At 40.0% G+C, this 26,605-nt stretch overlaps 1 protein-coding gene across 5 annotated transcripts in view; it reads left to right on the forward strand.

Annotated features, from left to right (window-relative positions):
* The window catches only part of EYA3 (EYA transcriptional coactivator and phosphatase 3), a 118,600-nt gene that overhangs the window by 61,379 nt on the left and 30,616 nt on the right, over nt 1–26,605 (forward strand). For all 5 annotated transcript variants that reach the window (XM_054498302.1, XM_054498275.2, XM_063667133.1 and 2 more), the window contains 4 exons: nt 10,405–10,490; nt 14,348–14,531; nt 16,555–16,694; nt 23,237–23,320. In XM_054498302.1, coding sequence (XP_054354277.1) covers nt 10,405–10,490; nt 14,348–14,531; nt 16,555–16,694; nt 23,237–23,320 — 494 coding nt within the window. The remainder of the gene's footprint in view (nt 1–10,404; nt 10,491–14,347; nt 14,532–16,554; nt 16,695–23,236; nt 23,321–26,605) is intronic.

Below are 26,605 nucleotides of genomic sequence, written 5' to 3' on the forward strand. Positions count from 1 at the left end.
AGGGGGTGATACTTGGATTTGTGCATGCTTTTTGTGTTAGGCAAACCACAGCTTAGGAGTGTGTTTAGCCTTTGAATGTGAGCTGCTTAATAGAATCGAAGCCTTCCCTTTTGCATGTTGGTGTCCAGAAAAACGCCTTGATTTTGTTCTAGTCTATTTTCAGTGGCATTTTGTCCTATAAATGAGCAGAAGACTCCATGGGTTGGAATTTTGCTGACCTGTATGAATTGTCATAGCAGTATGTAAGGTGTGTGCTGCTTTTCTGCTGTCTTTTGTCACACTTATACCCCATTTACTACTTGATGAGAGCATTTCTCTTGCTCAGGAAGTTCATTCTTATTTCTCTTTCAGGATAAAAAGCATAGTATTAAAGCTTAAGCTCTAAACATCTTTACCTTCCAAGTTCTTCTAACAGAGTTAGAATTATGACAGGACTATTAGGAAAGAAGACCAAAAACTCAAAAGGCACTATGGAGTTAATTGCCTATTCTTCCAAATCCTGGGCAGGCAATTTGTCATTGCTTCAGACTGGGACTAGTATCCTTGTACCTGGCTTCTCATCTGCCTCTTTTCTCCTGATATTTCCCAGCTTTTAAATTTTATTTCTTATAAAATGGATAGTAGAGGCTTTAGTATGGGACCTCAAAAACCTATCTGAGGTACTCTTAATGTATAAACTTTGGTGATGAAAGAAACGTTTTAATGTAGGTTAATTAGATTTTGATTTTCAGTTTTAACTGTTTTCAGAAATGTTTGAAAACTACTTCTCCTTGGTCCATTGGAAGCAGAACTGGTCTCTATGTTCTGAGACCTTCCTCTGAGCTACCTTTACCTCCTGTTGTTTACCAAGTCTCCTCTTTTCTTCACTTGTTTCCTCTTCTTTTTTTTTTTCTCCCCTTGTCCTCTCCCACTTCTTTCTTTCTAAGATGGGAACAAACCAGGAGAGAGAAACTTGAGAGAATGGCTTTGCCTGTCTTCTCCACCACTCCCTTTCATTTTTATAGAGTATTTCTTTATGGTTTTTTGTTTTGTTTTGTGACAGAGTCTCACTCTGTTGCCCAGCTGGAATGCAGTGGCATGATCATGGCTCACTGCAGCCTTCACCTCCCGGGCTAAAGTGATCCTCTCACCTCAGCCTCTCCAGTAGCTGGGACTGCAGGTGCACACCACCACACCCAGCTAATTTATTCTATATTTTTCTAGAGGCGGGATCTCACTATATTGCCCAGGCTGGTCTTGAACTCCTGGGCTCAAGCAATCCTCCCACCCGAGTTTCCCAAAGTGTTGAAATTATAGATGTGAGCCACCACACCTGGCCTAGTATTTCTCTATGTTGATAGGCCTTTTGGGTTCAACCACAGGTAAGTCTAGTTGCCAAGTCTCTTCTGAACAGGTATATCTCTGATAACTTATACCTAGGTTGTGAAAGAAGACCAAGGGTTCTCTTAATGCTCTACCAAAATGTAAAACCACCATTCCTCTGTAGTTATGTCTAGAATTTGAGGAATGTGATAGCTATGCTTATTTCTCCCTCGTAAAACAAGAGGAATCACCTCTTTGGGGTCTGTTAGGACCCATTGCTTTAAAAGAGTCATGAGGCTGGGTGTGGTGGCTCACACCTGTAATCCCAGCACTTTGGGAGGCCAAGGCGGGCGGATCATCTGAGATCGGGAGTTGGAGACCAGCCTGACCAACATGGAGAAACCCTGTCTCTACTAAAAATACAAAATTAGCCGGGTGTGGTGGCGCATGCCTGTAATCCCAGCTACTTGGGAGGCCGAGGTATGAGAATCGCTTGAACCTGCGAGGCAGAGGTTGCAGTGAGCCAAGATCGCGTCATTGTACTCCAGCCTGAGCAACAAGAGTGAGACTCTGTCTCAAAAAAATAAATAGAAATTTAAAAAAATGAAAGAGGCATGAAAATATCCCTTAAACTTCACTAACCACTATTCTTATTTGTTACCTATTAGAACATTTTTTCCTTTGGATTGGCTAACCTGGTTTCCTTCATTTTGCTATTAATGACAATTGCAGGTATTTATGAAGTGCCTACTATGCTCTTGACATTTTTCTAAGCCAGTGGATAGATGTTGCTCATGTAATCCTCACAACAACCCAAACCTCATTTTACAGAGGGAGAGCCTGAGGCACAGAAAAGCTAAGTAGCTTATCCATACTCACAGTATTAGCAAATAATTAAGGCAGGACATTAGCTGGACATTCTGACCCCACAGCATGTGTACAATATTTATGCTTTTCAGTATTGAGGTCATAGTATCAATATCAACTGTCCCATAATTGAGAACCTATGCTAACAAATATCTAAATTCACTTATCCTCCCTTTTTCTGGTTAATCTATTGGCCCATTTTGTTGTTCATTAGCACAGGGTAGAAATTAAGGCAGAAGTTAACCATTAAGTTATCAATTTTTGCCATTTATTCTGATGAAAAAATTGTTAGAAAAACAATTGGCTAAAATGAAACGTGGGTATTATTGGTATTAAATTACTTAAGTTCACCACTATCAATATTACTCTCCTTGCTCCTACTTTTCCCTTTCCTTTTAGTATGGATAGTGAATGTTAGCTATCCAGGGCTGTTTCTTTCCCCCTGCATAACTACCCAGTTTTTTTAAGTGTTCAAAACACCCCAAGCATTCTGCGATTGACAGCAGCCCATCCTCCCTGGGGGAGTTAGGGAAATTATCTCAAAAACCTAATCTGCTTCTGGCTTGATTAACTCTAATCAGAACCTTTTCTTTAGTTTGTACTTCAGTGGTACCATAATGAGAAGAGACTGCCTTTATTTGCTCATAAAAATGTTTTGAACGAGTAGATCTGACTTCTGTAGTATCATCCTTTTCATAGAGTATCTGGTGACTATGTGGCCCTATCTTTGGTCATTTTCTTCAGCTGAAATGTTTTAATTGGTTAAATAATATTCAAGTGGCAAAATTAATTTCAGAAATTTCAAAATTAATTTTAATTATATATGTATTTTGGGACTGAGTCTTGCTGTGTCGCCCAGGCTGGAGTGCAGTGGCGTGCTCTCGGCTCACTACAACCTTTGCCTCCTGGGTTCAAGGGACTCTTGTTTATAGGCACCCACCGCCACGCCCAGCTAATTTTTGTATTTTTAGTAGAGACAGGGTTTCATCATGTTGGCCAGTCTGGTCTCGAATTCCTGACCTCAAGTGATCCACCTGCTTCGGCCTCCCAAAGTGCTGGGATTACAGGCATGAGCCACTGCGCCCAGCCTAATTCAATCTTTTTCTTTGTACTCTAGTATCATTGGTAACACACAATAATCTATCTTTGACCAGGAGATTTTTTTAAAAAAATTTATTAATAGGTTTTTTTGTTTGTTTGTTGTTTTTTGAGACGGAGTCTTGCTCTGTCACCCAGGCTGGAGTGCAGTGGCGCCATCTCAGCTTAATACAACCTCCACCTCCCGAGTTTAAGCGCATCTTCTGCCTCAGCCTCCTGAGTAGCTGGGATTACAGGCACATGCCACCATGCCTGACTAATTTTTGTATGTTTAGTAGAGACAGGGTTTCACCATGTTGGCCAGGCTGGTCTCAAACTCCTGACCTCAAGTGATCCGCCCGCCTCGGCTTCCCAAACTGCTGAGATTACAGGTGTGAGCCACCGTGCCTGGCCTAGACTTTATTTTTTATTAATAATTTTAGATTTACAGAAAAGTTGAGCAGACAGTACAGAGAGTTCCCATATATCCCTCCTCCTGCACAGTTTCCCATTATTAACATCTTACGTTAGTATATTACACTTGTTACAATTAATGAACCAGTATTAGTATATTATTATTAACTAAGTCTGTTGTTTATTTGGATTTCCTGTGTTTTTAGATGATGTCCTTGTTCTGTTCCGGGATCCCATCCAGGATACCACATTACATTTAGTTATGTCTCCTTAGGCTCTTCTAGACTTTGTAGTTTCTCAGGCTTTTCCTTGCTTTTAATGACCTTGACAGTTTTGAGGAGTACTGGTCCGGGTATATTTTAAGATGCCCCACTCTTAGAATTTGTCTGATGTTTTTCTCATGATTACGCTGGGGTTATGGATTTTAAGGAGGAAGGTCACAAAGGTAAGGTGCTATACTATCATCATTATTTATGACTGTTGATATTGACCTTGATTACCTAATTGAAGTAGTGTTTGTCAGTTTTCTCCATAAAGTGACTCTTTCCTCCCTTTCTGTACTGTATACTTTAGATAGAAGTCACTATGGACAGCCCACAGTTAAGGAATCACACTGCCCCTTCTTTAGGGTAGAATGTCTACATAATGTATTTGGAATTCTTCTGCCCAGATTTGTCTCGTCTCCCCAATTTGTTAATTTATTCAGTCATTTGTTTGTGGACTCATAGATATTTAATTTATACTTTGAGTTATAATCCAATACTACTTTATTTATTTTGTTCCAGTTTGGCCACTGGGAGCTCTTTCAGTTGGCTCCTATGCCTTTTGACATACTCCCATTTTTTTAGTTTTTGTTGTTTTTTTCCCCCCACCCACCGAGCACTTCCTTACTTCCTGGCACTACAAGATGCTCCAGGCTCATCTTGTATATTACCTATTCAAGTCCTATTATCAACCATTTTTTTTAAGGAGTCCTGGTTCCTTTTATTGGAAAGAATGGTATTCAAAACCAAGATCTGGGCTTCCAGCCTGGGCAACATGGCAAAACCCCATCTCTACAAAAAATGTAAAAATTAGCCAAGTGTGGTGGTGCATGCCTGTAGTCCCAGCTACTTGGGGAGGCTGAGGTGGGAGGATCGCCTGAGCCTTAGGAAGTCGAGGCCTCAGTGAGCTGTGATCGCGCCGCTGAACTCCAGCCTGGGTAACAGAGTGAGACCCTGTCTCAGAAAAAAGATCTGAGCTTGAGAGGTGGTAATTGCTACTGAGATGTCAGGTGACATTTATTTTAGGCTTTCTCAGCTGACAGAGCAAACAAATATATGTGGGTATACTAACCTATGTAAATACACATATCTATAAATATTTCTGTATGTCATAATCTGTATCTGTGTTAAGTTAAACATGAATTCTTACTGATTTCTTGAGCTCTGATCCATTATTACATAGATCATTCTAAACCCTGTCCCTTGTTGATCTGAAAATCTCCACTCCAGCAATAAGAATTTTTAGGCTGGGCACGGTGGCTCACACCTGTAATCCCAGCACTTTGGGAGGCGGAGGCAGGCGGATCACGAGGTCAGGAGATCGAGACCATCCTGGCTAACACGGTGAAACCCTGTCTCTACTAAAAATACAAAAAATTAGCTGGGTGTGGTGGCGGGCGCTTGTAGTCCCAGCTACTTGGGAGGCTGAGGCAGGAGAATGGTGTGAACCCAGGAGGCGGAGCTTGCAGTGAGCCGAGATCACACCACTGCACTTCAGCCTGGGCAACAGAGTGAGACTCCGTCTCAAAAAATAATAATAATCTTTTATTAGGAGATTTTTATTATTTTGATTTACTAAGCTCCTTGTGCGGAGCAGTGCTTGCACATAGTAGGCACTCAATAAATATTTGATAAAGGATTAAGTGAATGAGTGATCCACTTAGGCAATCAGTTTTAACCAAAATATGTACAGCTTCTACTGAATCAGGAATTGTCAGTTATATTAGTCACATAATGAGAGTAAGTTTTAGGAACCCACCTGTCAGCCTTTAGCAGAAAATAATGATTTTAGGCTGGGTGCAGTGGCTCATGCCTGTAATCCCAGCACTTTGAGAGGCTGAGGTGGGCGGATCACTTGAGGTCAGGAGTTTGAGACCAGCCTGACTAACATGGTGAAACCCCGTTTCTACTAAAAATACAAAAATTAATTGGAAGTAGTGTCAGGCACCTGTAATCCCAGCTACTCGGGGAGGCTGAGGCACGAGAATCGCCTGAACCTGGGAGGCAGAGGTTGCAGTGAGCCAAGATCATACCACTGCACTCCAGCCGGGGTAACAGAGTGAGAGTGCATCTAAAAAAAAAAAAAAAAGAGAAGAATGATTTTGCCTTTCACACTTAGTGCTCACAAGATTGATGTATATGAATCCCACAAATATTTATTGACCATCACCTGCTGTATGTCAGGTGCTTTGCTAGATGCTGGAGATCATAAGACAGCATTGGAGCTTACAGACTAGTGGGGTGGAGGGGAGAAAACAAGCGAATAAATACATAACAGATTTTGAACAGTGCTCTGAAAAAAGAAATTGATCACTGTGATTAAGAAAACAGAAAAGGTCTTGGTTTTAATAGGTCAAAAAGACCCTCTTTGAGGAAGTGAGTCATGCTGAGGAGCCATCATGCTGGGAAGGCAAGCGGGGTGGAGAGAACAGTCTAGGCAGAGAGAACAATATTGCAAAAGTCGTCAAATGATAAAGAGCTTGTCTGGTTTTGAGTAACTTAAAGAAAGACAGTGTGAGCAAAGGAGGTGAGGTGACATGATCTAAAATTAGAGAGATGGGTAAAAACTAAATCTCGCACAAACTTTTATGTGCCATTAATGCTTGAATTAACCTTTTAACTTTGTAGCACTATCACTTAGTGCAGCTGTGCCACTTGCCATTCTGTAACTGTGGTCTTCTGTTCAAAGCTTTATCTGTATATTGTCTATTTTAAGTGGACATCTAGTGGGGCCTGGTTCTCAAAAGTGTTGTCTTTCAAATTTTTGCAGCTCCATTGTCAAAACAGGAGTGAAGGCTGTCCAAAAACAGTTGACCATGCCATTAGCATTTCGAGAGCTAGCAGCCTTTAGATATATAATAATAGGAGCCACCACTTGAGTTTTATTTGATTCTCTAAATTTGTAGTTTTTGTTGCATAGTTCATTGTTGCTGCTTTTGTTTTTAAACCTGCAATTGAATATTATTTTTATTCACACATACATACACACACACACACACACACACACACACACACACACACACACGATGATCTGTATTTTTTTTAAAGTGCCTGGCTTTTTAGTCATAGCTGTATGTGGGGTAGGGCAGGCAGTGGTTGTATACATTTTTAGGCGAGTTGCCTTGGGTTCTATGGTGGTTATAAGAGCCTAAAAAAATTACTTAATTATTGACTAACTTCCCTCACTAGAATTTAAACTCCTTGAGGGCCAGGACTTTGTCTTACTGTTTTATCCTTCAGTGGCTGAAATGGTTTCTAGGCACATAGTTGACCCTGATACACTTAATGGGTTTGCTGAATGAATGAGTGGCACATGTTAGAAATAATTTGGCTTAGTTGGAGAAAAAAGTGTTATTAAGCCCTATGAACTTTCTGGGTCAGCAGACCAAGATCCCCTATAATAGAAGCCAACTATTGCTCAGAGAAATTTGTGATTTTAGTACAGTACTTGTTAAAAACTCAGAGTTATCAACTAGCTAATCAAGCCATTAAACTTTCTAGCAGGGATATAATAAGAGTATATGGCCAGTTTTTTTTAAGGTCTACCATTTTACCTCCAGTACAATTCATTAAGTGGTTTGAAAATTGTTAGATTTCTAAAACCACCTTGTCAATCAGAGTACATTTTCCCCCATAGAGATCAGATATGACTGAGTTGTACCTCCCACCATTATTAAGTTATGGAGAAGTGGCCAGGCATGGTGGGCTTATGCCTGTAATCCCAGCACTTTGGGAGGCTGAGGTGGGTGGATCACCTGAGGTCAGGTGTTCAAGACCACCCTGACCAACATGGTGAAACCCATCTCTACTAAAAAAATACAGAATTAGCCGGGCTTGGTGGTGCATGTCTGTAATCCCAGCTACTTGGGAAACTGAGGCAGGAGGATTCTTGAACCCAGGAGGCAGAGGTTGCAGTGAGCCGAGACTGCACCATTGCACTCTAGCCTGGGCAACAAGAGTGATACTCGTCTGAAAAAAAAGAAAAAAAAGAATATGGAGAAGGTAGGACAGAATTAAAGATCAATAGGTGAAAAAGAGGATTGTATGCCAGGACCAGGGCCAGAAGAAAACGGAACTAAAAATGGACTTGCTGGGGAAGATAAACGATTACATCAATTCTTTATTTTATTTCCCACCTTAAATCACCTATGTTCAGTCTGTTTTATTGCAGGCCTGCCTAGGATAATGTACTGATAACAAAATCTGGAAACTATTCAAAATTCTTTTCCTACAAGAATGGTTAAAACCATTTACAGAGTCAGTTACCCTGTATATTGTCATGTTTTGATGCTTCCTCTTAGGAAAAAGGATGGCTTAAGCCACAGTAGAAAAGAAGGTGAATATTGGTTGAAAGAAAATATCATCTGTAAAGCTATAAAACCTATTTCATTTAGTTGTTATGTTTAGGAAAGTAAGCCCTTAAGAGTCCTTTAGTTCCCCTGAAGCAAAACATACTGTAGAAAATAAAGTTACTCTGGATAGTTAGGAAATTTGTTTTTGTTTTTGTTGTTTTAATTTTTTTTAATTTATTTTTTGAGACAGAGTCTCATTCTGTCACCCAGGTTGGAGTGCAGTGGCGCGATCTCAGCTCACTGCAACCTCCACCTCCCGAGTTCAAGTGATTCTCCTGCCTCAGCCTCCTGCGTAGCTGGGATTACAGGCGCGCACCATCACACCTGGCTAATTTTTGTATTTTTAGTAGACATGGGGTTTCATCGTGTTGGCCAGGCTGGTCTCAAACTCCTGACCTCAGATGATCCACCCACTTCAGTCAGCCTCCCAAAGTGCTGGCGTTACAGGCGTGAGCCACCGCGCACCTGGCCATAGTTAGGAAATTTGAACCCTAGCTTAGCTGCTGACCCTGAGGAAGAAGCACTGGATGAAGAATTGGGAGATCCAAGTTGTCATTTTGGTTATCTTCCATTAGTTTTGCTGCTGTGGACAAGTTACTTTAACTCTTCTTTGTCCTAGGTTCTTCATCATAAAGCTAGGGTTGCAGCAATAGCTGTAACTGAACTTACTCTCTTCTAGATTGTCTTCTAAGCCGAATACCCTTAGGGAAAGGGATGGAAATTATCTAATTTTGATGAGAGCACTTAAGTTTCTATTGCATTTGTTCTCCTGCCCTGTTCTCAGTGAAAGTTTTCTTACTAATTTTCTCTCTGAGGGACTTTGTTGTTAATGGGGCAAGTAGTCAGTTAGTCAGGTCTACCTGATGGTGAACCCATATGGTGTGTGCACCTGCAGTAGGAACCATGTCTAAGTGTGTTTATGATAAGTGAGGACAAGGAGTTTGAGAACAGTACTGATAATATCAGTTACATTGTTCACCTGAGAAAAGTCACTGGTTAGTGCTAGTCATTGAGATTTTGATTAAAACCCTAGTAGAATGAACCTATGATAGAAGAAGTATAAAACTTAACCCAAATTACTTGTCTTTATTTTATTTTTATTGTTTTACATGAATGGAAATCAGCATTTTCTTTCTTTTCTTTTCTTTTTTTTTTTTTTTTGAGACAGAGTCTTGCTCTGTCACCCAGGCTAGAGAGTGCAGTCATGCGATTTTGGCTCATTGCAACCTCCACTTCCTGAGTTCAAGTGATTCTCATATCTCAGCCTCCTGAGTAACTGAGATTACAGGCCCGTGCCCACCATACCCAGTTAATTTTTATATTTTTAGTAGAGATGGGGTTTCACCATGTTGGCAAGGCTGGTCTCAAACTCCTGGCCTCAAATGATCTGCCTGCCTCGGCCTCCGAAAGTGCTGGGATACAGGCATGAGCCACCACACCTGGCCTCAAATTACTTAAGACAGCCCAAGTAGCATATAAGGTACATTTTTACCTGACCAGAGTAATATTTCATATTTTCTGGAAAAACAATGAGTTTTTCCAGGCTCATTGTTAAAGTCTGTAAATGCTACGTCATTGTGTTCATTGATCCACATTAGTAATCTATTATTTGAGTAGAACTCAAGAAGCAATTCTAAATGCTTTGGAATTTGGAGGACCAGCTCTATTTCTCATGTAATTATGTTGTATTAGGAAAGGCGTAACTTGGGGCAAGTGACAGTAAACAATATCACAGTGTAAGATTTACCAGAGTTCTACTGCTTTACAGTAGGTCACATTGCAGGTGAGTCATTTTCAGCCTCTGGAGAAGATGGACTGGAGGAATTGGATTTAGCTGTGATTTCATTGATATTATTAGTATGAGCTGTGAATTGAATATATATCCTTTTAGGCCTTTAGTAAGAAGAATTGAAGACTCAAGTTGAAACAGAAAGATGTTTCAAATGTTTTGTTTTTAACCAAGTGTAAATGTAGCTATCCCACACAAAAAAGCAAAACGAGTGTTTGTTTCCTTTGCCAGTGTTGTTTATCTCCTTATAAATGTGTTCACTTAAAACACATCTATTTTCAGTTTCTTCTAACCTTTTACATAATATCTTTAATATCTTTTAACCCCATCAATCCTCTAGCTTCAAGCACAAATGCCAGCCTGATATCTACTTCTTCTACAATTGCCAATATTCCAGCAGCAGCAGTAGCCAGCATCTCAAACCAGGTATGATGCTACTTTTGTTCATCCTGTTTGATAGAGTTCATCTAGCTTGCTCTTTCTTCTTTCCATGGTCAATTTGCCTATCTAAGAAACAACCAGGAAGAGTATGGGCTGTGGAGACTTTTTTCTGGATACCTTCAGAACTCGGACCCTGGATGGCATCTTAGGCTACTGTCTAGTTTTTGTTGTTCGTCTGCTGAGTCTCTCTAGAATATGATTTATGTCTGTTCCTTTACTGTGTTTGTCTTCACTTCCTATTCTGCCCCTACTAGAATGTAAGCTGCATGAAGGTAGGGATTTATTTTTCTATTTTGTTCATTTACATATTCCCAGAGTATAGAAAAATGCCTGCCACTTACATCAAAGGCACTTGATAAATATTTATGGAATGAACAACTCATTCTTTATGAATTTTTTGTGGTCTGTTCTTGATCACTGTTATGTTAACTATGCTTAGGAGATCACTGGTAACACCTTCAGTGTTCTAGAGTTTTTTATTTTTGTTTTGATTTGTTTTCTCTACAGCAATTGTCATCACCACTGTCTCCTTGGATCTTTTCCTGGCTACAGTTAACATTACTATTCTGGTTATTATACTGGTTTTGCTTTTTTTTTTTTTTTTTTAGATGGAGTCTCACTCACTCTGTCGCCTAGGCTGGAGTACAGTGGTGCAATCTTGGCTCACTGCAACCTCCACCTCTCAGGTTCAAGTGATTCTCCTGCCTCAGCCTCCTGAGTAGCTGGAACTATAGTCATGTGCCACCATGCCCAGCTAATTTTTGTGTTTTTAGTAGAGATGAGGTTTCACATGTTGGCCAGGCTGGTCTCAAACTCCTGACTTAGAGCGAACTGCACCTGCCTTGGCCTCCCAAAGTGCTGGGATTACAAGCGTGAGCCACCGCGCCCAGCCTTGTTTATTCTTTTAGTCCACAAATATTTATTGAGTTTCCACCTGTGTACCTGGTATTTTTCTAAGGACTGTCTCTTTCCCTCTCATAGCTCTTCTTTTTGACCCTGTCTTTGAACATGGACAGTCAAAGAAAAAAATTAACATGGTTTTTCCACATGTTAATTACTTCATCCACAGGGATGTTTAACCACATAATGTCCATTTACTGTAGCCAAAGATTCTAATCCTCCCTCATGATAATTACAGCTTCCAACTGATTGACATTTTTTTCTTTAATGTCTTGCTGTTTCCCTAAGTTCAACATATCTAAAATCAGACTTTTATTCCAGCCCTTTTTATGTCTCTTTGTCTTCCAGAAGTAAAGCCACTTTTCCCTGACTTCTTAATTCTTGTTAGTGATACTACATTTTTCTTAATAAACATAGGCCTAAAACCAGACCAGATATCTTCCATTATTTTTCTCACAACCTTACCCAATCTGGTCATTTCTCAAAATCTTTGAGAAGAATTTCTTTTCTTTTTTGCTATCATCTCCCATGTTTTGGTATTTTCCCTTTTAATCCTGAATTACCATGGTTAATTGCTCATTTTATTTCCGGTTTTTTCCCCCTCGTGCCTGTTCATTCTCTAAAATGCTATCTCATTAACTTTTTCTAAATCCCACTTTTTATCATGTTATTGACCTGCTCAGAATATTTTCATGTTTTTTGTTTGTTTGTTTGTTTTTTGAGACAGAGTCTCGCTCTGTCACCCAGGCCAGAGTGCAGTGGCGCAATCTCTGCTCACTGTAAGCTCCACCTCCCAGGTTCACGCCATTCTCCTTCTTTTCATGTTTTTATTTGTTGGTTTGAATTTGAGAGTCCCCATTCCCTATTCCCTAGCCCACAGACTATATACTATTACCTAAAGAATCCAAGTCTTATTGCTTTACCAATCATTCAGGCCTACAGAGGTCCTTTGTTTCAACCAGGCTCAGCATCTGTGGTCCCTGAATAAAATCTCCTATTCATGTTCTTACTTTCTCTGCCTATTAATCTCAGAAAGCTTCTTCACCATCACACTTTACAGTGATAGTTGTCTGTTCTGTATTTCAGTCATTTGACATATATTTTATTGCCATTTTGTTGTCTATCTTCTCTCCTGCTAGATTTTTAACTCCCTTGAGTTCTGCTAGTGTGACTTATTCTTTTCTTTAATATTTCCTTCTTCTGCCCATGCACAAATACACACATACATAGAATTATATTTGGTTTATGGTAGAGATACCCAGTGACTAATTAGAAATAATTTATCTGATCAGTTAGCTTTTTCCTACTTGCCATCAATATCAGTGTCAATGGAATTTTTTAAGCTGTGTATTTGAACTGTCATACCTAGTTTTTTTTACAGCTTTATTAGGGAGTAATTGACATACAGTAAACTACACAGATTTAAATTGTACAGTTTAGTAAGTTTTGCCATATATGTGCCTATGAAACCAAAAGTTTTATCCCAATATTTTAAGAAAACTTTTTTTTTTTTGAGACAGAGTCTTGCTCTGTTGCCCAATCTGGAATGCAGTGGTAGGATCTCAGCTCACTGCAACCTCCGTCACCCAGGTTCAAGCGATTCTCCTGCCTCATCTTCCCTAGTAGCTGGGACTACAGGTGCACACCACTATGCCTGGCTAATTTTTGTATTTTTAGTAGGGACTGGGTTTCGCCATGTTGGTCAGGCTGGTCTCAAACTCCTGACCTCATGTGATCTGCCTGCCTCAGCCTCCCAAAGTGCTGGAATTATAGGCGTGAGCCACCGTGTCCGGCCTTTTTTTTTTTTTTTTTTGAGACAGTGTGTCACCTAGGCTGGAGTGCAGTGGCGCGATCTTGGTTCATTGCAACCTTTGCCCCCTGGGCTCAAGTGATCCTCCCACCTCAGCCTCCCGAATAGCTGAGACCACAGGCGTGCATCACCATGCCTGGATTTTTGTTTGTTTGTTTGTTTGTATGTTTAGTAGAGAGAAGGTCTCACTATTTTGGCCAGGCTGGTCTCGAACTCCTGAGCTCATGCGATCCTCCCACCTCGTCCTCCCAAAGTGCTGGGATTACAGGCGTAAGCCACTGTGCCTGGCCAGGAAACTATTTTTAAAGAAAACTTGATTGTTTTAGATAGATAATCAGATTGTTTTTTTGTTTGTTTTGTTTTGAGACAGGGTCTCGCTTTGTCACCCAGGCTGGAGTGCAGTGGTACAATCTCGGCTCACTGCAACCTCCACTTTCCAGGTTCAAGCAATTCTTGTGCCTTAGCCTCCCAAGTAGCTGGGATTTCAGGCATGTGCCACCATGCCCGGCTAATTTTTGTATTTTTAGTAGAGACAGGGTTTCACCATGTTGGCCAGGCTGGTCTTGAACTCCTGACCTCAAGTGATCCACCCATCTTGGCCTTCCAAAGTGCTGAGATTACAGGCATGAGCCACCGCACCCACCTGATAATCAGTTTTTAAATTAAGACATTTTAATGTAGGATATGTGCTTTTTTTGTTTGCTTAAGTTTAAGTTTTGTTTTGTTGTCCTTAGAAGTGCTGTTATCTAGTGCAACAGTTTGTAAACCTCTTAGAGTAGAATCTTTCCCTCAAATTCTGTGCAGAAATTTGGTACATAAAACTGGGGGAAGAGGCTGTTAGAGTAGAAAAAGGGACACTATGTGTATGTTTATGAGAGGACAGAGGACCCTTCCCTCTCAGCATTCTCCTCATTCCAAGACTGCTCCTGGGACATCTCTTGACTTAGGTTTCCACAGAATGCATTTTGAAAATCATTGATTTAGGTTGGAGACTTTTAGATAGGTAAATGAGAAGTCAAATTAACGTTTTAGAAAAATAATTATGAATAAGAAAGAGGGAGAAGAAAGCCTCTTGTGTTGAGATTAATGTGTGCTATAGGAGTCTTGTTTTCTTATTTCCTTTGGCCTGCAGGATTATCCCACCTATACTATTCTTGGTCAGAATCAGTACCAGGCCTGCTACCCCAGCTCCAGCTTTGGAGTCACAGGTCAGACTAACAGTGATGCAGAGAGCACCACATTAGCAGCGACCACATACCAGTCGGAGAAGCCTAGTGTCATGGCGCCTGCACCTGCAGCACAGAGACTTTCCTCTGGTAAGCACTGCAGCTCTGAAAACTTTGGCTTAAGGTCACTTCATTCAACAGTTGTTTTTAGGCAATGGTAAGGATGATTTTGTTCTGTCTTAAGTCATTGTTACCATGCTTTTGGCTTTCCCTCTCAGGTGAGGAGTATTGGAAGCAGGCTATGAGTCATTGGTAGGCTGAATGTATACCTGATGCTGAGAACAGAACAGAAAAGTATCAAGAACTAAAAGACTGTTTCTGACTCGTACTCTGCCCTCCCTGTAGCTTTAACCCACTTGTCACAGGGAGCTTCAGCATGTTATAATATTTTGTAAAAGTTGGAGGACTCCAGTTTTAGTCTTGTGCAGGTTTTGAACTGCTGCTAAGGCCTCAGAGCCATAGTTCTTTCTATGTCCTGGATCCCTTTAAGATTCTGAGGAAAGCATGGTCCTTTTGCTTCAGAGAAATACATACAATTTAACCTACAGTTTCAGGAGGCTCACAGCTCTGAAGTGTATCAATGAATTACAGTATCCAACTTAAAAACCTTTGACATAAAAGCTTAGACACACATTTAATAAACATATATATACACACACTTTATATTTAATGAAAATTTGGTAGTTGGCTTTCACATCATGTGGTTCGAGGAAAGCACTGTTTATCATTGGCACTGATGTGTGTTTAGAAACAGTGCTATACAACAAGTGAACAGTTTTCTGTGCGGTTCACCCTACCAGTCTAATAAGTGGACATGCAAATGGTCACCACTTCAAACTTACATAAATTTGAAATAATTACAAGTGTTGATTAAAAACTAAGGTTTTAAAGTCATTTTTCTAAATATCTTTGTTATTCATAACAATTTTAACTTTTGAATAATGGAAAATTTCAAACATAGAGAAAAGTTGCAAGGCTAGTGTGATGAACGCTTACATATCCATCATTCATCTTCAACAGTTATCAACTTGTAGACAATTTTGTTTCAGCTATACATCATCTAGCTCCCTCCCCAGATTCCAGGCATTGTTCTCTAAAAGATAAGTATGGTACTCGTTAACATAACCGCATTGGCATTTTCCCATCTTTAAAAGTTCAATGTTAATAATGTCTTAATTTTGTATTATCAAGTACCAAAATGTATCTGTATTTCCAGCTTTCTCACAAATGTTATGAGTTTTGTTTCACTTTTGTTTAAAGTAGGATCCAACCCATTCCACAGTGTATACATATTTCAAAACAACATAAAGCATATACAGTTTTTATCGCATTAGTAAATAGAAATAATAAATAAATAGAAAATTTGAGGAGGGAAAATTAGGATCCAAATATAAGGTCCATAAATTGTGATTGGTAGTTATGGGTATTTTGTGTTTCATCTCTATTTTAGCCTATAAATCCTCCCGTCTCTTTTTCTCCCACTTGTAGCTTGTTTGTTGAAGAAACTGGAGTGTTGATCCCATACTGTTTCCCAGTCTGAATTTTGACAGTTATATCCTCATAAGGTGGTTTAACATGTCCTGCTGCCTTCTGTATTTTATTGTAAATTGGTGAATGAACAGTTGTTTTCAACTGTTGGCAATGTATGGAAACATTTTTGGTTGTTACACTAGGTTGGGGGGTGCTTCTGGCATCTAGCGGGTAGATGCTAAGGATACTGCTTAACCAAATATCCTATAATGCACAAGACATCCCCCCACAACAAATAATTATCTGATCCAAAATGTCAGTTGTGCCAGGTTGAGAAACTCTGATCTACAAGTTTGACCATGAAGATTCAGGTTCAGCTTTTTCTTGGCAAAACAACTTCATTGATATTTTCTTCTATCATGGGGTAAGCATATAAAGTCTGGTTATAACTTTTCTGATGTTAGCCAGTGCTGATGCTCAGTGCCTAGATGTACACTTCATAATTGCTTACATAAGGTTTAGCTTTCCAACCTTTATCCCTGCGTTATGACTCACAAGGGCAGAGAGTCCGCTAACCCTCTTCCTGCCCTGATTCTTATAGCCTGTGACTCCTGACAACATATGTCTCACTTTTTCTTTCCAGGAGACCCTTCTACCAGCCCATCTTTGTCCCAGACTACACCAAGTAAAGATACTGATGATCAGTCCAGGAAAAACATGACTAGCAAGAACCGGGGCAAGAGGAAAGCTGATGCCACTTCTTCCCAAGACAGTGAATTAGAAGTACGAGAAGAAACTGATTTGAGTTACCTACTTTGTTTTTTCTCACTTCTTAAGTTTATCAAACATGTTTTTGAAGCTCACAGAGATAATGTGGACTATGTTATGTGCCCTTTAATTCCTGAGCAAAATAAACTGAATTGGCCACGTAAAAAGAAAAATGTAAAAAGAACGAATTATTCTATATATTCCAGAAGAGAACAGAAACAATTCATGATATTCAGAAAGCAGAGGGAGTTACAAGTAAGGTCATACTGTTCTCTATTTAAAATTTTAAAAGGGTCAGGTGCGGTGGCTCACATCTGTAATCCCAGCACTTTGGGAGGCCGAGGTGGGAGGATCGCTTGAGACCAGCCTAGGCAACATAGTGAGACCCCCATCTCTAAAAATATATATATACAAGAATTAGCTGCACACCTGTAGTCCCACCTACTTGGGAGGCTGAGATGGGAGGATCACTTGAGCCTGGCAGGTTGAGGCTGCAGTGAGCTATGATCGGGCCACTGCACTCCAGCCAGGGCAACAGAGTGAGACTCTGTCTCAAAAAAGAAAAGAGAAAAGAAAAGAAATTTAAAAGGAAAGGACTAGAGTGGTTTTAGCCAAGTTTCTGTAAGACGCAAACAGATCTGGTAACATTAATGAGACTAGCGCTGATTTATTCTGTAGTATAAGTACTATATGAGTTTATTATGGACGTACATTTGACTTCATCATTAAAGACATAAAGGTCATGCAGAGTGCTAAAATTAGTGGAGTTTTTGTATTATCTTTTTGTTTTGTTTTCCGTTTTTCTATAGTGCTATTATGCAATGAGGGGAAAATATATATTTAACTATGAATCCATTGTAAGTGCTCTTAAGACATAGGTGAACTGAGGCTGTATTTGAAGCCTTTCTCTTTTTTCAGAGGTTTGGAGTGAAGAAGAAAGAAAGAAAAAGTAAATTTCTGATATATTTCTTAGGAAAAACTGAGAACTCATTTTTTAATTGTCTAAAATGTACATAAAATTTACCATTTTAGCCATTTTTAAGTATACAATTTAGTGTCATTATACAGTCTCAATATTGTATAACCATCACCACTGTATATTTCTAGAACTTTTTCATGATTCCAAATAAAAACTCTGTACCCATTAAGCAATAACTCCCCATTCTCCCCTTCTTCTAACCTCTGGTAACCTCTATTCTACTTTCTGTCTTTGACTGCTTATTCTAGATATATCATATAAGTGGAATCACAGAAAATGTATCCTTTTGTGCCCGACTTATTTCATTTACCATAATGGTTTGTTGTTGTTGTTGTTTTGAGATGGAGTCTCAGGCTGGAGTGCAGTGGCACGATCTCGGCTTACTGTGACCTCTGCCTCCCGGGTTCAGGTGATTCTCCTGCCTCAGCCTCCAGAGTAGCTGGGATTATAGGTGCACACCACCATGCTTGGCTAATTTTTGTATTTTTAGTAGAGACAGGGTTTCAACATGTTGGTCAGTCTGTTCTCAAACTCCTGACCTCGTGATCCACCTGCCTCGACCTCCCAAAGTGTGGGGATTACAGACGTGAGCCACCGCGCCCTGCCTACGATAATGTTTTTAAGGTTCATCCATGTTGTAGCACATACCAGAATTTCATTCCTTTTTATGTCTGAATATTTTATTATATGTATATACCACATTTTGTCTATCCATTCATCTGTTGATGGACACTTGGGGTTTGTCACCTTTGTGCTATGGTGAGTAATGCTGCTTTGACCATTGGTGTACAGTTATCTATCTGAATGCATCTTATCAATTCTTTTTGGTATATATGTAGGAGTGGAATTGCTGGATGCTATTGTAATTCTGTGCTCCACTTTTTGAGAAACCACCAAACTATTTTCCATTGTGGCTGCACGGTTTTATACTCTCACCAGCGATACATAAAGGTTCCAGTTTGTTCACATCCTCACCAACACTTGTTATTTCCCATTTTTTTTATAGTAGCTATTCTAATGGATGTGAAGTGGTATCTTATTGTGGCTTTGATTTGCATTTCCCTAATGCAGTGGCACAATCTTGGCTCACTGCAACCTCTGCTTCCCAGGTTTAAGCAATTCTTGTGCCTCAGCCTCCCGAGTAGCTGGGATTACAGGCACATGCCACCACGCCTGGTTAATTTTTGTATTTTTAGTAGAGACGGGGTTTCACCATGTTGGCCAGGCTGGTCTTGAACTGCTGACCTTAGGTGATCCACCCACCTCAGCCTCCCAAAGTGCTGGGATTACAGGCATGAGCCACTGTGCCCTGCCCTTTGCCCACTTTTAAACTGGGTTGTTTGGTTTTCCATTGTTGAGTTGTAGGAGTTCTTTATATATTCTATATTAATATTCTAGAATATTCTAGATTATTAATCCCTTATATTAATCAGATATATAATCTTCAAATATTTTCTCCCATTCTGTAGGTCGTCTTTTCACTCTCTCAATTTTTGTGCTTTGAAGCACAAAAATTTTTAATGTTTAGGAAGTCTGATTTCTATTATTGCTGTGCTTTTGGTCTAATACTTGTTTCTTTTTGTTTCGTTTTGTTTTCTTGGTGTAATACTTAATACACAGTTATGAAGATTTTTATGTATTTTTTCTGAGATTTTCATCATTTAGCTCTTAAATTTAGGCTATTCTCCATTTTGAGTTAATTTTGTATATGGTGTAAGATAATGGTCTAACTTTATTATTTTGCATATGGATATCCAATTTTCCCAGCACTATTTGTTGAAAAGACGTTCCTTATTGAATGGTTTTGGCATCCTATTAAAAATTAACTTATGATGTTGGCTGTAGGTTAAATACTAAAAGAAGGTAAAAAACTAAACTAAAAAAAAAAAAAGAAAAATTGATCATATTTGTAAGGCTTTATTTCTAGACTCTCAGTTTATTTCATTCGTCACTATGTCTATCCTTATGCTAGTACCACACTGTTTTGGTTACTGTAAGTTTTGAAATCAGGAAGTGTGAATCCTTCAACTTTGTTCTATTTCAAGACAGCTTTGGCTATTTGGGGTTCCTTGAGATTGATAAGAATTTTAGAATGCAATTTTCTATTTTTTAAAAAAAACTACTATTGGATTTTGATAGGGATTGTGTTGAATTTGTAGATTGGTTTGGGTAGTATTGTCTTCTTTACAATATTAAGTCTTCTAATCCATGAACATGGATGTCTTTCCATTTATTTAGCTATGCCTACTTGGTTAAATTTATTCCTAAGTATTTTCTTTTTGATGCTATCACAAAAGGTTTTTAAATTTCCTTTTCAAATTATTCATTGCAAGTATATAGAAATACAGCTGATTGGCTGGGTGCAGTGGCTCAGTCTGTAATCCCATCACTTTGGGAGGCTGAGGTGGGCAGATCACAAGGTCAGGAGTTGAAGACCGGCCTGACCAATATGGTGAAACCCCGTCTCTACTAAAAATACAAAAATTAGCTGGGCATGGTGGCAGGCGCCTGTAACCCCAGCTACTTGGGAGGCTAAGGCAAGAGAATTGCTTCAACCTGGGAGGCGGAGGTTGCAGTGAGCCAAGATCGTACCACTGCACTCCAGCCTGGGCGGCAGAGCAAGACTCTGTCTCGGAAAAAAAAAAAAAAAAGAAAGAAAGAAATACAGCTGATTTCTGAATTTATTTATTAGCTTTAACAGTTTTCTCTGGGTTATTTAAGGTTTTCTACATATAAGATCACATCGGCCAGGCACAGTGACTCATGCCTGTAATCCCAGCACTTTGTGGGTGGATCACCTGAGGTCAGGAGTTTGAGACCAGCCTGGTCAACGTGGCAAAACCCTGTCTCTACTGAAAGTACAAAAATAAAAAAAAATTAGCCAGACCTGGTGGTGCACACCTGTAATCCCAGCTACTTGGGAGGGTGAGGCAGGAGAATTGCTTGAATCTAGGAGGTGGAGGTTGCAGTGAGCCCAGATTGCGCCACTACACTTCAGCCTGGGTGACAGAGCGACACTCTTTCTCAAAAAAAAAAAAAAAAAAAAAGATTATGTCATCTGCAAACAGATAATTTTGCTTCTTCCTTTCCAAATTGGATGTCTTTTTCCCCTTTCTTGCCAAATCTCTCTGGCTAGAACTTCCAGTACTATGTTGAACAGAAGTGGCAAAAACAGACATCCTTGTCTTATTCTTGATCTCAGGAGTAAAACTTTCAGTCTTTCACCACTAGGTGTGATACTAGTTATGGATTTATTTTTATTTTCATTTTTATTTATTTATTTATTTTTTGGAGATGGAGTCACGCTCTGTCACCCAGTCTGGAGTGCAGTGGCGTGATCTCAGCTCACTGCAACCTCCGCCTCCCAGGTACAAGTGATTCTCCTGCCTCGGCCTCCTGGGTAGCTGGGATTACAGGCACGTGCCACCACACCTGGTTAATTTTTTGTATTTTTAGTAGAGATGGGGTTTCACCATGTTAGCCAGGATGGTCTCGATCTCCTGACCTTGTGATCCACCTGCTTTGGTCTCTCAAAGTGCTGGGATTGCAGGCATGAGCCACCACGCCTGGCTAGTTATAGATTTTTTATATATGGCCTTTATCATATTGATAACATTCCCTTCTATCCCTCATTTATTGAAAAAATAATAAACTAGGAATAGAAAGGGTGTTGAATGTTGTCACATGCATTTTCTGCATCAGTTGAGATTATCATGTAGCTTTTCTCCCCTCTGTTCTATTAATGTGATGCATTACTTTGCATAATTTTTTTTCCAATAAGCCTTTTGCACTCCTAATTAATTTTTTTATGTTGAATGAACCATCCTTACATCCTTATGTTCTGGGAACTAATCTCACTTGGTTATGATGTTTAATTCTTTTTTCTTTTTTTGAGACAGAACCTCTCTCTGTTGCCCACGCTGGAGTGCAGTGGCACAATCTCGGCTCACTGCAACCTCTGCCTCCTGGGTTCAAGTGATTCTCCTGCCTCAGCCTCCCAAGTAGCTGGGACTACAAGTGTGCACCACCACACCCAGCTAATTTTTGTATTTTTAGTAGGGACGAGGTTTCACCAGGTTGGCCAGGCTGGTCTCGAACTCCAGACCTCAGGTGATCCGCCTGCCTCGGCCTTACAAAGTGCTGGAATTACAGGCATGAGCCACCATGCCCAGCCATGATGTTTAATTCTTTTAATATGCTGCTGAATTTGGTTTACCTCTATTTTGTTTAGTTTTATAGATGTGTGGGTTTTGGGTTTTTTTTTGTTTTTTGGGGTTTTTTTTGAGACAGGGTCTCACTTTGTTGCCCAGACTGGAGTGCAGTGGTGTGGTCCCTGCACACTGCATCCTTGACTTCCCATGCCCAAGTGATCCTCCTGCCTCAGCCTCCCAAGTAGCTGGGACTACCGGCATGCACCACCGGAACTGGGTAATTTTTGTGGTTTTTTGTGGAGACGGTGTTTTGCCATTTGTCCAGGCTGGTCTCAAACTCCTGGGCTCAAGTGATCTGCCTGCTTCAGCCTCTCACAGCGCTAGGTTTACAGGTGTAAGCCACTGTGCCTGGCCTGTTGAGTATTTTTATATTGATTTTCACAAGAGATGTTGGTCTGTAGTTTTCTTACAGTGCCTTAGTCTGACTTTGGTATCAGGATAATGCCAGCCTCATTGCATTAGTCAGGAAGTATTCCCTCCTCTTCCATTTTTTGTAAGAGTTTAAGGAGGGTTTGTGTTAATTCTATAAGTGTTTGGAAGAACTCACCATTACAACCATCTTGTCTTGGGCTTTTCTTTGTTGGGATGTTTTTAATTATGCATTCAATCTCCTTACTAGTTACAGCTCTTACCGGATTTTGTATTCCTTCTTGAGACAGTTTTGGTACTTTATGCTATGTATTTCTAGGACTTTGACCATTTCACCTGGGTTACCCAATCTCTTGGTATACAACTGTGCATAGTATTCTCTTGTAATCCTTATTTCTATAAAACCGGTAGTGATGTCCCCACTTTCATTTCTGATTTTAGTCATTTGAATCTTCTCTTTTTTTCCCTTAGTCAATTTAGCCAAAGGTTGTGAATTTTACAGATATTTTCAAAGAACCAACTTTTTGTTTCATTGATTTTTCTCTGTTGTTTTTGTAGTCTCTCTTTTATTTATCTCTGCTCTAACCATTGTTATTTCCTTCCTACTGCTAGCTTTATGTTTATTTTGCTCTTTTTCTAGTTTCTTAAGATATGCAATTAGGTCATAGATTTGGGATCATTTGTCTTTTTTAATGTATGTATAAAATACATATATATAAAACATGTAATACATATATATAAAATAAGCTATAATTTTTCCTCTTAGCACTGCTTTCACTGTATTCCACAAATTTAATGTTTTATTTCTGTTTTCATTCACCTCAAGGTATATTCTGATTTCACCTATGATTTCTTCTTTGACCCATTGGTTGTTTAGGATTGTATTGTTTAATTCCTACATATTTGTGAATTTCCCAGTTCTCTTTCTGTTATTGATTTCTAGTTTCATTCCATTGTAATGGGAAAATATACTCATTTTTTAAATTTTCTTTCCTCAGCGGGTATTTCTATGGGACTTGGATGAAACCATCATCATCTTCCACTCACTTCTTACTGGATCCTATGCCCAGAAATATGGAAAGGTAATTTGAGTCTTCTTTGTTGTAACTGTCCCTCTTCTGACTATATAGTCAGTCCCTCTTCTGACACATAACAAATTATTTCTCTGCTACTCCTGTTGGCTGGCTTTTCACTTTCCATGTAAAACTTCAACAAATGGCTTGCAAGTGGCTTGTATTAGGCAGGCTACATGGTCAGGCAGAACGGATGGTAAAGCTAGAAACTACTAGAACCAGTGCTGAAAGCTGAAGTTGTAGGAGAATGGCATTTTGTAAAGATTAAAGTATAGAAATGAGGCTCAAAACAGAGCAGAGTCTCAAGATTATATTAATAAATTCCAGAGGCTGATGTCTTATTCCTTAACACACTTTTAACAGCCCAAATTGAGCATTTTATTTAGCCAAATATATGCCAGATATATATAAGTAAAATATATAGATAAAATATCTTTCTAAAATAGATTACATCCCTTTTTAAACTAAATACACCAAGCAAAACTTGTTATATCTTCAGTGTACATATCAGTTTTAACAGAAGGATGGGCTGTTTTGAGACTATTAGGCTGTGTATTTCTTTTCTAAATTACCTCCAAGCTCATGTTTTTCAGTTTATATGAATAAATTTTATACAAATATCTGCATCCCAGCCAGGTGCAGTGGCGTGCACCTGTAGTCTCAACTACTCAGGAAGCTGAGGTGGGAAGATTGCTTGAGCCTAGGAGTTCGAATCCAGCTTGGGCAACTTAGCGAGACCCCATCTCTAAAAATAAAAATATTTGCCTCCTTTGCCTGTCCTATTACTTCCAGTTATTTCATATTGTTACTAATGTTTTTGTTAGGAGGTGTGGTTTTTTTTTTTTTTTTTTGAGACAGAGTCTTGCTCTTGTCACCCAGGCTGGAGTACAGTAGCATGATTTCTGCTCACTGCAACCTCTGCCTCTCGGGTTCAAATGATTCTCCTCCCTCAGCATCCCAAGTAGCTGGGATTACAGGCGCCTGTTACCATGCCTGGCTAATTTTGTTGTTGTTGTTGTTGTTGTTGTTTGAGATGGAGTCTCGCTCTGTCGGCTGGAGTGCAATGGCACGATCTCGGCTCACTGCAAGCTCCGCCCCCTGGGTCCACGCCATTCTCCTGCCTCAGCCTCCCCAGTAGCTAGGACTACAGGCGCCTGCCACCACGCCCAGCTAATTTTTTTTTTTGTATTTTTAGTAGAGACAAGGTTCACCATGTTAGCCAGGATGGTCTTGATCTCCTGACCTCGTGATCCGCCCGCCTCGGTCTCCCCAAGTGCTGGGATTACAGGCGTGAGCCACTGCACCCAGCCCTAATTTTTGTACTTTTAGTAGAGACAGGGTTTTACCATGTTGGCAAGGCTGGACTCGAACTCCAGCCTCAAGTGATCCGCCTTCCTCGGTCTTCCAAAGTGCTGGGATTACAGGTGTGAGCCACTGTGCTTGGCCAGGAGGTTTTTTTTTTTTTTCTTCTGAGATAATAATCTCACTCTGTCACGCAGGCTGGAGTACAGTGGCGCAAACACAGCTCACTGCAGCTTCGATCTCTTGAGCTAAAGCAATCCTCCTACCTCAGTCCTCCAGGTATCTGGGACTACAGGCACATGCCACCATACCTGGCTAATTTTGTTTTATTTTTGTAGAGATGGGATCTCGCCATGTTGCCCAGTGTCATCTTGAAATCTGAGGCTCAAGTGATTCTCCTGCCTCGGCCTCCCAAAGTGCTGTGATTATAGGCATGAGCTTCTATACCCAGCCTCTGTTAGTATTTTCTACAGGCTTTTAGTGTCTACTCTGGCATGCTGACATAAGCTTATAAGCTATATAACTAAACTGATTATAAAAATATATAAAATTAAAAAAATTTATACATATAAAATAAGACCAGGTGTGGTGGCTCTCGTCTGTAATCCCAAAATGTGTATAAAAATTTTATATATTGGCCAGGCATGGTGGCTCACGCCTGTAATCCCAGCACTTTGGGAGGCCAAGGCGGGTGGATCACCTGAGGCCAGGAATTCGAGACCAGCCTGGCCAACAGGGTGAAACCCCATCTCTACTAAAAATACAAAAATTGCCGGGTGCGGTGGCTCACACCTGTAATCCCAGCACTTTGGGAGGCCGAGGAGGGCAGATCACCTGAGGTCAGGAGTTCGAGACCAGCCTGACCAACATGGAGAAACCCCGTCTCTACTAAAAATACAAAATTAGCTGGGTGTGGTGGCACATGCCTATAATTCCAGCTACTAGGGAGGATGAGGCAAGAGAATCGCTTGAACCTGGGAGGTGGAGGTTGCAGTGAGCTGAGATCGCACCATTGCACTCCAGCCTGGGCAACAAGAGTGAAATTCCTCTCAAAAAAATAAATAAATAAAATAAAATAAAAATACAAAAATTAGCCGGGCATGGTGGCACGTGCCTGTAATCCCAGCTACTAGGGAGGCTGAGGCAGGAGGATCACTTGAACCTGGGAGGTGGAGGTTGCAGTGAGCAGAGATCACGCCACAGCACTCCAGCCTGGGTGACAGAGCGAGACTTTTTTTTTTTGAGACAGAGTCTCGCTCTGTCACCCAGGCTGGGGTGCCTTGGTGCGATCTCTGCTCACTGCAAGCTCCACCTCTCAGGTTCACGCCATTCTCCTGCCTCAGCCCCCTGAGTGGCTGGGACTACAGGTGCCCGTCACCATGCCCAGCTAATTTTTAGTTGAGTTGGGGATTCACCATGTTAGCCAGGATGGTCTTGATCTTCTGACCTCATGATCCACCTGCCTTGGCCTCCCAAAGTGCTGGGATTATAGGCGTAAGCCACTGTGCCTGGCCAAAAAAAAATTTTATATATTTACATATACACGTAATATTATTTCATGAAAAACTTTTTTTTACATTATAAACAAACACTAAGCTTCATGGTGAAATTTTTGGCTTTGACATTTAAGTTCACTTTAGAGCTGAAGAAGATATAATGGGAAGAGCACAGGACTGGGAGTCAGAAGACCTGAATGTGAAAATACAATGTATATATCTTGTATTATATATATTATTATATAAAATATATATTAAAATAATGTAATAAGTATATTCATATGTGAATATATTTACATAGTGATACAGTTTATATAAATTATATATTACTGTGTATATATAATGTATATATCTTATATAAATATATACAGTGATATAGATATGTGTATAAATACACAAACACACGCACACATTTTGAGACAGAGTCTCACTCTGTCACCCAGGCTGGAGTGCAGTGGTGCAGTCTCAGCTTACTGCAACCTCCGTTTCCTGGGTT

The sequence above is a fragment of the Pongo pygmaeus genome, chromosome 1, assembly GCF_028885625.2.
Source record: "Pongo pygmaeus isolate AG05252 chromosome 1, NHGRI_mPonPyg2-v2.0_pri, whole genome shotgun sequence".
NCBI lineage: Eukaryota > Metazoa > Chordata > Mammalia > Primates > Hominidae > Pongo > Pongo pygmaeus.